This window comes from Tachypleus tridentatus, chromosome 8, assembly GCF_004210375.1.
Source record: "Tachypleus tridentatus isolate NWPU-2018 chromosome 8, ASM421037v1, whole genome shotgun sequence".
Taxonomy (NCBI): domain Eukaryota; kingdom Metazoa; phylum Arthropoda; class Merostomata; order Xiphosura; family Limulidae; genus Tachypleus; species Tachypleus tridentatus.
This window is the reverse complement of record NC_134832.1, coordinates 74,865,408-74,879,730: the sequence shown is the minus strand read 5'-3', so window position 1 is coordinate 74,879,730 and position 14,323 is coordinate 74,865,408. Positions and strand designations below refer to the sequence as shown.

The following is a 14,323-nucleotide window of genomic DNA, read 5'->3' as shown; positions in this document are numbered from 1 at the left end:
TTTTCCTGTTCTGCACAAATGAGAATTTTTACAAAGGATGGTGCTGACCAAAATAGTAGTTTGAAACAAATGTGGATAATTTATCTTAGCTAGTTTACAATACTCATTAATCTAGCTCTGGAAGGTTTTGGAACCTAAGACACAGAAAGAACAGATCCTAAAATGTTACAACACTTAAAGGTAATTTGCAACAGAAATTTTGATCTATCAGAAGTGTACTAAGAATTACACAGGTCTGTGCTGGTTTTTATTGCCTTGAAGTTTTTACATGTTCTACAGTAATTCCTGTAAACTAAATCTGTAAATATCCATTTTTCTGCATGTACAGATTTGACACCAAGCATCACATGCACTTTTACATAAATGAATCATTTTCATTAAAACTGGGTCACATTTTGTTATGCTTAAAATGCTGACAACCACTGATTTATCTCAACCAATTATTGCAAAGTAGAGTCTTATCATTCTGGAACCCACACATATCAAAGATAATATTCACTGCAGTGAACGAAATAAAAATATTGTTTAAATCAAAGTATTGTTATTTTTTTCTGATTTGTAAAAAATCCTTATGTGAGAGGAAAAATTAATAGTTTTCAAAATCTACTTAGCAATTACCAATGTTAGTAAATGTACATAAAGTACAAACTTTATTCACCCTTGGAACTCATCTAACAGAACAAGAAATTTAAATGTGTATACAAACTTTAATGAACATGTACAAACTGCTAGTCTCAGAGTTTATAAATTTACCTGTGTCACAAGTAAAATGATTAGAATACTAAGTTTAGATAACTTTGACTTTTCATCCCAATGCATGATTATTACTTGTTATAGCCAATAAAAGGCATAGTACCCTTACAAGTTTGCAAACTTTTATACTTAAAAATTAGTATATGTGTAAAATATGGAAGGTAGTAATGATATCAGTATCATGGGCTTGTTAAAAATAAATACACAGATTAATTTGAAAGAGGAAAATCCTATATTTGTACAACATTTAACATTATGATTGTCACTCGTCAATGTATTTCTAATCTTCTCTTTCACAAACAAATCCTCTACCATACTAGTTTTACTGAAATGTCTACTTCTCAAGAGGATAGTAATCTTTCCGTACTCTATTTCTTGGTCATATAATATGTACTATACTGCCACAGCTCTGTTGCTTCTGATAAGTCATTTCTAAAACATCATCAGGAGTTAGCTAATGCACCGAGACTCATTTAAAAAAAAGCCAAGGTAAATCCAGAAATTAATGTCACTTTTATTCAAATTGATTCTTACAATAATTGAAAATATCTAAATAACACATAACTTGGCAGCTTTCATAATCAACCAGTGACCATGCTGCCAAGGAGTCGTATAACATGAACAAAAAAAATGGGATTTAAACTAATAACACATTTAAATTGCAACTTTCCAAGCCCTTATATATTAATATTAACCATGGATGGATGCCAACTATCTTCACAAGCTAATAACTTATTTACACACAAACACATCTTAGACAAATACTGCTTTCCATTTTTACAAGTACCAAACAATAGTAATAATTCTTAAATGCTCAAGAGTAGCTCAATCTCCAGTTTTTTAATCCACTATCATGACTTTCCAGGTCATTGTTATGTAGCATTCCACTGAAAAAAGTGTTTGTGTTTGATCATTCACTGCATGTTGAAAATAAAGTATTAGTTTTTATATGTTCATAAATATATTCAAGGTTGGTGAGCAGTGCAAAAGCTATATCCATACAAGAGGGATTTCCATCCACAACAACTAATAAAATAATATACAATATAATTCTTGGTTACATTCGTCTTACTACTTTGTGATATTTATTGAATTTTGAAAAGGAATAGTAAATGAAGTTGTACAGAAAGTCTATCTTTAAGAAACATTTTATATATAAAATAGTAATCTGATTTGAAATTTGAATGGAAGACTGACTAGGTAAAGTTTTAGTTCTATGTTACTTATAGAGATTGTTATAGAAAACCTTGTTTCTAAATCTCAGTGGAGTCTTGAAGAAGTCTTCCAAGATTAAAATAGAATTTGTAGGTTTCTAAAAAAAAATATGCTGTTAATCAACAAGAAAATATTTTGAAAAGAACAGCTACATAGGAAGTAACTTTCATTAAGCTCTACTATATTAATCTTAACTGATGATAAAATCTATTTACTTTAAAAGCAGCATATGATGTACTGCACATAGTTATGAGCTTCCAATCTTCACAATAACAGACAGTTCTGAAGAGAATGAAAGTTGCAGACTCCATATAAACCCGATACTGTTGTTTAACAAAGATAATATGCTAAAAACTATAAAAATTTGTAACTCTAATGTGTATAGTTTCTACTGCCTATTTCATGCAGACTTGACAATATCATGTTGTCAAAATCTCTACAACACAGTTTTTTGTTATATATTACTACAATAAGCTGTATGTGTGTAATATACAGTAAAAGTCTCCATTTATCCACTTGTTTCTGTCTCTAACATAGCATCTAGCTGATTGGATAGGCTGGCCAACATACTTTCTATGTCATCAATCACATCTCCTGGCCTGCTGTTCATATCACACCTGGAATTTAAAATGACTATGAGAAAGTAAAAAAAATTAATTTGTAATTAGAAATGCATGATATTCAGCAAAGTGTTGAGATATCAGTTATGAGAAATTAACTTGATGAATTTCTTACTCTTTAAAAAATCTAGTAAACTTCAAGGAAGGCACCTTTATAAAAACCTAATGACAGTAAGATTTTACCACTAACCCCATAAATACAAAAATTATTTCATTAAAATATGTGAGATTAAGTTCTTTATGATCTTGTAAACAAAAAGTCCAATTTTATCTATCACGTACCCATTAGATCCAGCTTTTTGTATATTTATGCTTCCTTCCAAGTTAGAAGATGAAGCCATGTTTGTCTGTTTCATTGGAGTATAATCGACTGGAAAATAAAATATTTTTATTTTGCATTTTAAAAGTTTTATCAAAAACATATGCAACATGTCACAAAACTACTAATTTCGGTAATGATAAATACGTACAATTTGTTACATAAGTATTTTAATAACATGGTGGAACATTCAAATATACTCTAGCAGATTTCTAAGACAAGACACCTAACACCTGAACTGTAGTAGTCACCAAATATAACATTTCAATTATTCGTTAAATGAGAACAATTTGTTTTACAAATATTTATATAAACCTTTCAATATTCAAGAATATCCTGACATCAAGATATTCTCAATAACAAATGTTGGTTTAAAATTTCAATTTTATCTAAAATAAATGGGAAAAAAGGTTAATTATTCAAGACTAACTTCAAACAGATCAGATAAAAATATATTTATATTCAAAAATACTTAAAATTAAGTACAAATAATATTACTTTAAACTAAAAATGTTTTTGCCCTTCAAAACAACAATGATTACACATTTCAGAGAGTAAATTGGTTCAAAATCAATTTATTTTTCTATAAAATACTACTGACTTATCAGTAAAAACTACATATTGTATCAAAAAATATCAACTTGTGTAATGATTCAGTTACTTCTGTAATTTGTATGTTGGGTGGGGTGAATAAGTGAACTGTTGTTGCCTGTTGCTCACCTAGCAGAACAAATTTTAAAGTGTAGAAAAACCTTAACTTGCAGAGAAGAGCATTTAGTTTTACATTCAAAAAATAACACAAACAAATGATAAACATAATGTTTCAATTAAAGATGTGTGTGTTGTAGTCCACTTGTCCTGATGTGCAAAAAGGCTTTATAGCCAACATACAATACACAGGGTGTAGATGAAATGCCATTATGCACTCTCAATAGTTAAGATCTGTACTAAATCAGTAAAGAATGGTGCAATGAAAATTATTATTAGCCTTATAAATTGATAAGTCAGCCTTATAGTTAATGAACAGCCAGATAAGGTATTCTAAACTCTAAGAAGAGTTATCTCATGACTAGTAAAAATAGCATTTCAACTAATACTTCATGACGAGCACTTACATTTAGTGAAAGGCCATGTTAGCAGAAGTATAGCTAAAATCTTATTATACATATTTCTTACTGGAATTGTTTATGAGGCCAATAAAATAAATATCAATTTTTTTTTCCTGATGAAACCATGGCAATAATAAGACATATTTGTAAAAGGTACAATTCTCTTTGTTTCCACAATTCTGTAACTTAAATCTTTATCAAACTTACTATAATACAATAACACATACTAACTATCTGGTAGATTACCATAGTAAAAACAGAGCACACACCTTTTATACACTTTGTTTAAACATATTTTACAAAAATGTTACTGAAAAGTTACTTTGTATAGCTAAAAACAGAATACTTGTTCAGCTTGTTAGATATTATTCCAAGTGATTTTGCTGTATAAGATTCATTAGTTAAAAAGTATTAAATCTAATTTCTGAAAATGGAAAACACATGAACAAATACCTTACTCCACTTATATACTGTCAATGGATTATAAAAGAAATGCATTTTCACATATAATTTATCAAGAGGCTGAATGATATGCATTTATATTTCAAACTCAGATTTGATTTAACAACTACAAGACCTCTCCATGAATGTGTAACAAACAAAAAGGATTAGAAACACAATGACAGCATAAATATAGTCAAGTTTACTCTCTTTATAATTAGGATTTCTGGATCTTTCTTTACTCCCACTTACATAACACCAACCTTTCATTATGTTAAAAATACAAGTGATGACCTACCCTGTAAATTTGAGTGGTTTGAGTCCAACTTGCCAATTTTTTGTTTGATAGTTCCTGCATTGTCATTAGCAAATGGAAATGAATCGGTGCTGGAAGTAGAAGAGTTGGAATCTGCTGAATCCTTTCTTCTTTGTCGAAACATTAGATTACCACTAAGTTCATCTGATTTTAAAGAATCTATGCCACTGTAGTGTGATTGTGAAACCAATATTTTCAATGATCCAGTAGTGACAGGCACTGTTCTAGAATCATCCAAGACACAGGGCAAAGGAGAGGGAGGTGGAGGAAAGTCTTCTGATGGAGAGGGAGAAGGTTGTCTTTCTTGATTTGTGGATGCTGGGGGCAAAAGCTCATTTTGTTTGTTTGTAGCTTGGTCAAACCTAGATCTCAAACTCTGTACACAAGTAGCAAAAGCCTTATCCTGCATGAAGTCCAAGTCTTCATCACCATGAGAATCACATCTCATAGATTTGGTCCTTACAGGAGGAGCAGGAGGAGTTCGTTTAAATTTCAATAACCCATAAGACTGTGAAGTTTTATTAGGTAGTATATGTCGTGGAGACCCTTCTAAGCTTGTCCAGCCATCTACATTTCGATCAGTAGTTTTCAAAACTGCTTTTAGATCTTTTTCTATGTACCATGTTCTTTCATTTGATTCCATCTCCTCTTGTCTAGTCTTTGCAACAATTTTGGCAATGGGACGAGGCTTCACCATTCCTTTTGGTCTGTGTAAAGTTGGAGTACCTTCACTGAAATATACATTATAGCTTTCACCAGCATGAGCACTTAGCTCACTATCTGTATCATAACCATGCTGTCTCCAAGCGCTAACAGTATCATACCATGTATCTGACTGGATGTAGTGTGGATACGCAACTGTTGAAACAGAGTCATCCATGTCTAAGCTTTCTAAAGAATGCCCTGTATTTGTAGAACTCGTCTGGATAAATAAGAGTAGAAGTGGTGTTAATTACCTTCATCAGAAATGTTCTTTTTGAAATTAAGATATTAGAGTTTCAAAATAAGTTATGTTGATTACAGATAAAGGAAGTATCAAAATTTGAATGCCTTGAAATTAATTTGAAGTTAAAACCTCTTTTGAATAAAAAATGAAAAAGAAATTAAGTCAGCAAATATTCTGAACACTGTGACAATAAACTTACATACATTATAGAGTAGATATGCTTTGCCACTTTACAAGAGTTGGTATCAATAATGGATTTTTTTACTTTACACATTAAAAAAAATCATTTTCTAATATGATTTATGTTGTTTGTTTTCAATTTATCTTTAGTTTTGCTAAAAGAAAGAATAAACAGTTAATAACTAAGATTTTTTTAAAATTTCAATTTTTACCTAACTAGTTGCTCTAAATAAGAATCTTTTTAAATGATCCACATATATATTAATAAAAAAGATACAAAAACCCACAAAACCTGTAACAGCAAAACTCTAATTACCTTAGATTTCTCATAATCATCATACACTACACAACCTCTTATACTTTACATGCATGTTAAGATGTTAATATATAATCTCACTCACTCAACTAGGCAAAAATTCTTGCCTTTCTACATATTGTTTATAAAATACATCAGGTAGGCTGTCATTCAAAAACTGAATCCAACTATTTGGTAATGATTTGCATCATAATAAGTGTCCACACTAGTTGTTAAAAAATTTGTGTATTGTGGTACCTTTTAGAAAAATGGAATAAGCTGACTTGACCAGAATGATCTTTATTGTAACAATTTTAACAAGTACAGTCAACCGATTTACTAGGGACCACTACAGAAAAGTGTTTAGTGGAATGAACTGAACTGATTAGAAAGATTTCTTTACTTGCACTGCAGTAAAGTGTTTAGTGGAGTTAACTGAACTGGCTTGGTTAGGAACATTTCTTTATTTGTATTTCAGTAAAATGTTTAGCAGGATGAAGTGAATTGGCTTCTTTAACAACATTTCTTTACTAGTAGTAGAATGTTTAACAGAGTGAAGCCAAGTGACATAATGAAGAAAATGATCTATCTTATGAAATGCCAAAGAGATTTAGTTTACCTGTACTGTAATATTCTGTGGAGAAAGTGATGCAAGTTGATTTGGCAAGGAAAGTTCATATCTTCCTTCAGAAGAGAAAAAATCATCATTCCTGGGAGGACACTGCTGGAAAGTTTTCAGGTCTGGAATGCTAGCATTTTCAGCAGTTGGTGAACACTGAGCTCGAGATGTTGTGATGGCAACTTCTTGGCTGGGATAATGATAGTGAGGAATGGGTTGGACGGCTTGGGCTGCACAAAAAAATAAACATACTAAATAAATGCATTGGAAAGGAGCCTTTCAATGATTATTGAATTTTATCCAGTTGCTGACAACTGTTTAAATGAAAGTCCCTGCAGTGGCTCAGCAGTTAGTCTAAAGGATCATAATACTAAAAACCAAGTTTCAACATACACTGTATAACTTTGCACTTAGCATCAAACATTTAAGCAAACAAAATTAATTACAAGAAAATATTCTGAAATTCCAGAAACTTTATATATTCCTATTTATATTCAGTGAAATGCCTATACATTTCACAAAGTGAAACTTATTTCCAACTAAGACCTTATGTTCCACTTTGAAACAGAAAACCTGACCAAATCCCTAAGAAACTCAGAATGAAATATATATCCATTATAATTTTAAGCTTAAAGCCATTAAGAGATACTGAGTTAACATGTTTTGTCTGTGCTAATGCTGTTCTTATTCAGTGTTACATGCTCACTGTCTTGTAATATTTCCATTAATGTAAAAGGAGTTAAAGTAAAGAGAAGTTACTATTTTTAGTTACCCAAAGAGATGAGTTAAGGCATTTCATTTTCTTCTTTGATACTTGAAAGGCAGAGTAAATTAACATGTGACTAATACTAAAAAGTATAAAAAATGAATAATTGAAAAGTAATAAAAGTCATTTTTCTAAATAAGAGGTGAGATAAAATGTCCTTATCGTGAACTTAGTTTAGGATGTACTGTCTCAGTACAGAGCCAAACCCTCTAACAACACTCTGGGTTCAATACCTTCAATGTGGAAATCCTGGTTAAGGCATAGAACAGAGATCTGTAGCCCATACAGGACAAATGAGGATATGATAAATGAGAGCACAGAACATCTATCTGTTCTACAACAAGTGGAGAACAGTACAGGAAAGATATTTGATGTCTCTGTACACTTTACTAAATTTAAGCTGCTTTATGTGCAAAACAAAAGCCAGCTTAATGTCACGATGTCATAAGAACTTCGTTTTGGATATTACAAGGATTTCCACAACTGCCACATGGAGCTGGATAATGTATTTTCTGAATAACAAAAACTGACTGACAGTAAAAGTAGTAGCAATTTCACAAATAGTTCCTGATAAGATTTAAGGCCTTGATATCATGTATGTGCATAAATTTTTACACTGTATCTTTTGCAAACTAAAAAACCAGGTAAAATGCTTTTAAGGATTCAAACTCTGATAGTGAAAATTCTGGAAATTAGCATCTTATTAACTCAAATATTCTATTCTTCCAAATGGAAATTCAGCGAATAGTTAACATATCTTGAATAGATATTTCAGTAAAAACCTCTTATTTTTGGGTGTTAAGAAGGTCAATCTTAACTATAACTCCTTTTCATTAATTCAATGTACAGAGTGTTATTACTTCAACAAATATTCTTCCTACAGCCTTTGATTCCAAAAGCAGTTTGCTGTCTTGTGATAATAATGTTCATACCAACAGGTCCCCAGATCTTATTTCTTTACAAACTTTGGAGATCTGGTTCCTTCTCTGTCTTTTTGTATACATATTATAATTTAATGTTTGTTTTTTCACTATTGGTGTTTATTATTAAAACATAAATAAAATTCAGTGTCCACTGACCACACTCAACATGTAGTCCCACAAGAACATGTCTCATAATGCTATAAACAGATTGTGTAACAATGACAATACCCATAGTGTTCAGTGTATCCATAAAGGATGTCTGCCATTAAACTTTAATTGATCCTAACCACAATTAACTAGCTGAATGAACTTAAGGATCCCACCCACCTTCAGGATTTCAAGTGTTTTATGTCAGACGAGGCAACATACCCAGCTCAGATAGTATTTCATCACTCCTACCTCTTCACAGTTACTATGCATGACAAATGAGCAAATGTTTGAATCTCAAAGGAAATAAAATATAAAAATATATTCCCTGGGAGATCCTCTCATAAATCCATAAATACATGAATTGATATACAGTACAGAAGTTATACTTTCAACGCTCACCTAAAAATGCAAGGTGATAAAATGGTAATAACTCACCTAGAGATATGGGATGAGGTAACTTAGAAATACTTCCACTTCCTACATCCATACCATGGAGTTGGAAGTCTCTTTTTTGACTAGGACGACGAATTCCGCTATTGATATCTTTAACTCTTTTGATGGCTAACATAATCTTCTTCTGATGACCTGAAAATAATATCCAGTTTTTCTATAGTATTTAATTTTGCTTTTGAAGAAATAAGTACCATAAACAAAATGTATAAATTATACATTTATAAATTGTGCAAAACCTACTATATCGGTTAAAGATTGCATGTACATGTACACATACAGGCTGTAAATGATGAATTTGCAAAAGTATTGAAAATATTTAAAAAATATCAAACAAATGCTTCATGTTATATTGAAAAAATAATTCAATAATAATATCTCTCCCAAAACTTATGTCATAACCAGCTAAATAATATATTAAGTTTTAGTTTTTGCAAGTATAATAAAACTTGAACTCACCAAGCTTTTGAATACCAATTTCTTCCAAGTCCTCCCACGTTAGTTCTGTCACTCTGTCAACAGTGTTATAACCTTGACGATACAGTGTTTTGTAGTATTCCTCAAGTCTGAGTAACTGCAGCCATTCTAGTAAAGTATCCTGTTTACGATAATATATGAAGGACCTTACATTTCCTTTATAACTCTCATAAAGCATAATAAGCAAAAGAAACTGAGAAGACAAGTAGGAGTCTATTTTAAGTACTTAAGTTTCACATGTGCTATTTGTATAAATGGTAAATATAAAATGTATCTTTTCTGTGATATACAATTACTGTGTAAAGACAATACATCATTTTACATTAAACAACCTTAATCTGGATTTATATAAGATAAGGAATTCAAAATGGTCAACTTCTTGCTTTTTTCATTTTTTCCTACTGCTATTAGGTTTAGAAAATTATTTATAAGATTTATTTCAGAAAAAAAATACTGAAATATGTGCATACTTATGATAATTTTCTCCATTTCAAATTGCTAAAATTGATTATATATGTACAGTTAAAAATTAAAAAAGAAACATTCACAAGAGCATCTTTTCAATAAACAACAGTTTCAAATTAGATTTTTGCTTACTTTAACACTGTTTAAAATTTTCCAATATTTTGAAGTATTTTTGGATAACACATCACCTCATTATCTAGTCCTATTTTGTAATATAGCTACATAATCAAGTCAGCACCCAGATTCACTATAATAATTCAAACAAAACTAAAACCACCATATAAAATTTAAAGCCCACTATTATAAATAACCTAGTCTAGTTTTTTTTTCAATTTGCCCTTATCCAGGGTTACTGAGGTGTTAAGTTCTCATAATTATATGACAAATGGTGAATCAAATTATAGATTCATCTTCATTTTTAATTTATCAAATTTTAGAAGACAATTAAACATTACTTGCATATGTTCTCTGAACAAAAAATAAATAAATCAGTATTAAAACTTACAGGTTTGTACTCTGGTAAACCATCAGTTATGTTTAACCTGTCAATTTCAGCCTTAAGTCTACGACGATGAGTTGGTTTCTTGATGCCAATAGCAGTTAAGTCCTGGAACAAAATACTTAACAGTACAGCACCTTACATAAATCTTTTTCTATATTACAGAACAGTGCAAGTGGAAAAGTTTCAAACACATGAAGAAACCTTCTACAGCAAACAACTATTATTTAGTTTTCATATTTTACATGACTACTTTTGCAGCAGTTATGTTTTAATCTGTTTCATGTGAAATAACAAATCATTACACTTTACCTAACTAAAGGATTTCACTACTTTCCTCACTACAAAGCCCGAAAAAACCAATGTTTGTTATTAATTGATTATGTTTCATAATTATATTTTAATAGCAATTTTATGAGTTTTGTTAACTTACAGAAGAACTCATTCTTTACAATAAATGCCAAACATTACAAATTTTAAGTTAAGTCACTGAAAATTAAACAGACCATTGTCAAAAAAAGTTACTATTTTGCCACTTTAGAGTTAATATAAACCATTTAATATTTCATAGAATTTTTTTAAACAGTACATCAGTTTGATTAACTTAATGTAATGGCACTAACACCAAGTCTATCTCTAACTGTACAATAAAACTGAAAATTTCTCCATGGAAATACTTTTACCTTAATATATTTAATTTAAGCTCACAAGGATTTCATCAATTTCATTAATTCTCTATGCACCTTATTGCTGATGTACTAGATTATTTATTCAGTACGATATATCATATCATATTTAATGCAAATGTACAATAAATAATTTATTTTTATCTACTTATTAATCACTTATGTCACATTAGTTTGCTTATTTATTTGAAGTACAAATCACTTAATCTCAAAAGTTTTGCTAAATGAAGAATTGTTTGTGACAAGTGTATACGACTAATTGTTTTCTTTTAAAAACTGAAACTACTATAAAACAAGCTACATGATTTTGTGCGTATTGAAAATACTTTTAGATTAATGACAAACATACTTTAAAGGAATTAAAAATAATTTGTGCAACAAGGTTCAAGAACGATCTAACTATGTGTTTGTATTAACGATCAATGCATATTTTACAGGATGTAACATGAACTGGGTGACAGTGATTAATGAAGTTCTTATAATTTGTTGTTTTTTTTATTTTGGAAGATTTTTTATTCTAAAAACAATTGTATTCTATCTTCTCACAAAGCAGTCGAAACCACATACTAAGCTTACAGTTTCTTACACTCTCATATTACAAAAATATATTAAAATGTCTATAAAAATAACAGTAGCAACAGTAAAAAATCAACAACGTTTGCAGAATGACTTAAAATATGTTCCTTGTGGCAAGATTTTTTTATATGAATATCATTATTATGATTAGCTATTTTGGTTACAGACCAACACTCAAACATCTTATTTACATGATGTAAAAATATAATGATAGCTTACTTTTCTTAAAGGTCAACATTTTTTTATTTATGTTCCTGTAAGATCTAATTACATACTAAACAATTAATTTTTGTATGATTTAGAAACCTATTCATATCTGATTTTAGATAATTTTACATTAGATGAGATCATAGTAATTGTTCACTATTATAAAAACAAAATAGTCACTTTAATGTTGCTTATAACTGGTTTTCAGTCTTGCTCTCCATTTTCTAAGCAACAATATGTGACTATAATAAAAAAAAAATTATCAAAATAATGTTCCTTGAGGACTTAGTGAATTAAATATCTCGCAGAGAAACTAGCAGTACAGTAATGGTAGTAACATGTGTAGTTTTAACAAGAAACATATGTACGGGTTTTGTCCTTTTCATTACAAGCGTCAACCCATTGAACTTCAGAAGTGCACAATGCAAAAGCCTAATCTGTATTATTGTAGGTAACGACGAGGTCTTAAAGATCAGAGCAAAGCAGCACCGCCTATTATAAATACATTTTTCTTCATATGATGATAATAATAAGACTTCGATGTAAGTCAAACATCTTGTAAAGCTAGTTTTTGCACATGATGATGTATAAATACAAACTTATCATTAAGTCAAAACAGTGAACCTCACAAACTTCCATCTTTATTGAATAATGGAGAGAATAAAAAACTGATAATAACGAAGAATTTCGTGAGTATAGCAACGTTCAGAAGACCTGAAAATAGTAAAAAAGGAAACATTTAATGCGATAAGCCTTTTCAATTACTAACGCCTACACGTTATCAGCTCTAGTAAAATGCAATGCATTAAAAAAGATTTAAAGTGCCAATGACGAGATTTAACACGCAAAGGGCAAATCTTTGTTCATCAACGGGAACAAAACAATGCCAACGTTTACCATGTGCTGAACAAATGAGGCATTTGGGGAAAAAAAAAACACGAAAGCATCGTTTTCTTCGAATCAAGTAAATTCACACAAATCAATACATTTAAAGCACTAGAATAAATTCTGAACTGCTTTACAAACCGGTGGCTAAGTTTATTAAATAATGAACATCAAGATTGTTTTAGCCTTTAATATCGGAGTAAAGTAAGTGTAGCTGTGAGATGGTAAATTCTACTTTTATATTACGTTTTTGTCTTATGTTCATTTATCATTCCTTCTATCGCTTAATTCAGCTATGAATTCTTACTTATATTAATGCTTAAAGCGTTAACTCACCTTCTAGTTCTAACTAAAGAACGTTGAATGAGTTTTTTTATTATGTAACTGACACAACCTTCCCTAGCGGTGACGTGCAGATATTAATGTTGCGAAACATTATGTAAAAAAACTAGCCACATACTATGTACCCTGATGGTACAAATACTAAATAAAAACCATTCGTTGATCTTAAACGAGTTAGTTCGCAAGATACAGTTCGATCGAACGAATTATTGCTGATTGTTGCTCGATATTGTAATTGATATTGAAGCGGTACAATTTTGAAATATTGCATTTTTTTCATAATTAGATTTTTGTTCCTTCTAGTTCTTTTTCGGAGCCCGGCATGGCCAAGTGGTTAAGGCATTCGGCTAGTAATCCGAGGGTTGCGGGTTCGAATCCCCGTTACACCAAACATGCTCGCCCGTGGGGGCATTATACAGTGACGGCCAATTTTCACTATTCGTTGATAAGAGTAGCCCAAGAGTTGGCGGTGGGTGGTGATGACTAGCTACCTTCCCTCCTACACAGCTAAATAAGGGACAGCTAACGCAGGTAGCCCTTGAGCAGCTTTGCGCGAAATTCAAAAACAAACACTAATCTTCATAATTCCTTTATTTTTTGAAATTAGCAACATGTTTATTGAAGTTTGTATCAAATCCTAGCTGGATACGGATTTACTAAATGTTTGTGCTATAAGTAATAAGACATGTATTCCGTTTGTGTGAAAGTTTTATTTTGGATTTCTGTTGTTGTTAGAGTTTAATCATACATTTTCTTTTGCAACGCTGGTTGTAGTGGCATTTTGTTTTATAAACCATTTCACAACTAGATAGATGTTACAGAATAATATGCAGGAAGTTTCTAACCATCAGAAGACTAAACGCTTTAAAGCAGCTGAAATTGTTAAGATAATACGCTTACATATAGTATTAAAATAACTGAACGTTTAATACTCTTTACGTTGTTGTTAGACGTAGTTGTTATCCTGTTAAGTATTAAGTACCTTATTCTTACTTGAATCTTTAGGGCAGCTAGAACCGTAACAAAACCGTTAAATATCAATAACTTGCATAATCTACAACTAATAAAACCCTCATAATTGTAA

General features: G+C 30.6%; 1 protein-coding gene across 5 annotated transcripts in view; it reads right to left on the bottom strand.

The window, feature by feature from the left end:
• Positions 1 to 1,247: 1,247 nt before the first annotated feature.
• Positions 1,248 to 14,323, bottom strand: part of LOC143222691 (caskin-2-like) — a 222,330-nt gene continuing 209,254 nt past the window's right edge. For all 5 annotated transcript variants that reach the window (XM_076449533.1, XM_076449535.1, XM_076449537.1 and 2 more), the window contains 7 exons: positions 10,550 to 10,651; positions 9,562 to 9,700; positions 9,088 to 9,237; positions 6,814 to 7,043; positions 4,756 to 5,695; positions 2,871 to 2,958; positions 1,248 to 2,585 (listed from right to left, as the gene is read on the bottom strand). In XM_076449533.1, coding sequence (XP_076305648.1) covers positions 2,477 to 2,585; positions 2,871 to 2,958; positions 4,756 to 5,695; positions 6,814 to 7,043; positions 9,088 to 9,237; positions 9,562 to 9,700; positions 10,550 to 10,651 — 1,758 coding nt within the window. In that variant the 3' untranslated portion in view covers positions 1,248 to 2,476. The remainder of the gene's footprint in view (positions 2,586 to 2,870; positions 2,959 to 4,755; positions 5,696 to 6,813; positions 7,044 to 9,087; positions 9,238 to 9,561; positions 9,701 to 10,549; positions 10,652 to 14,323) is intronic.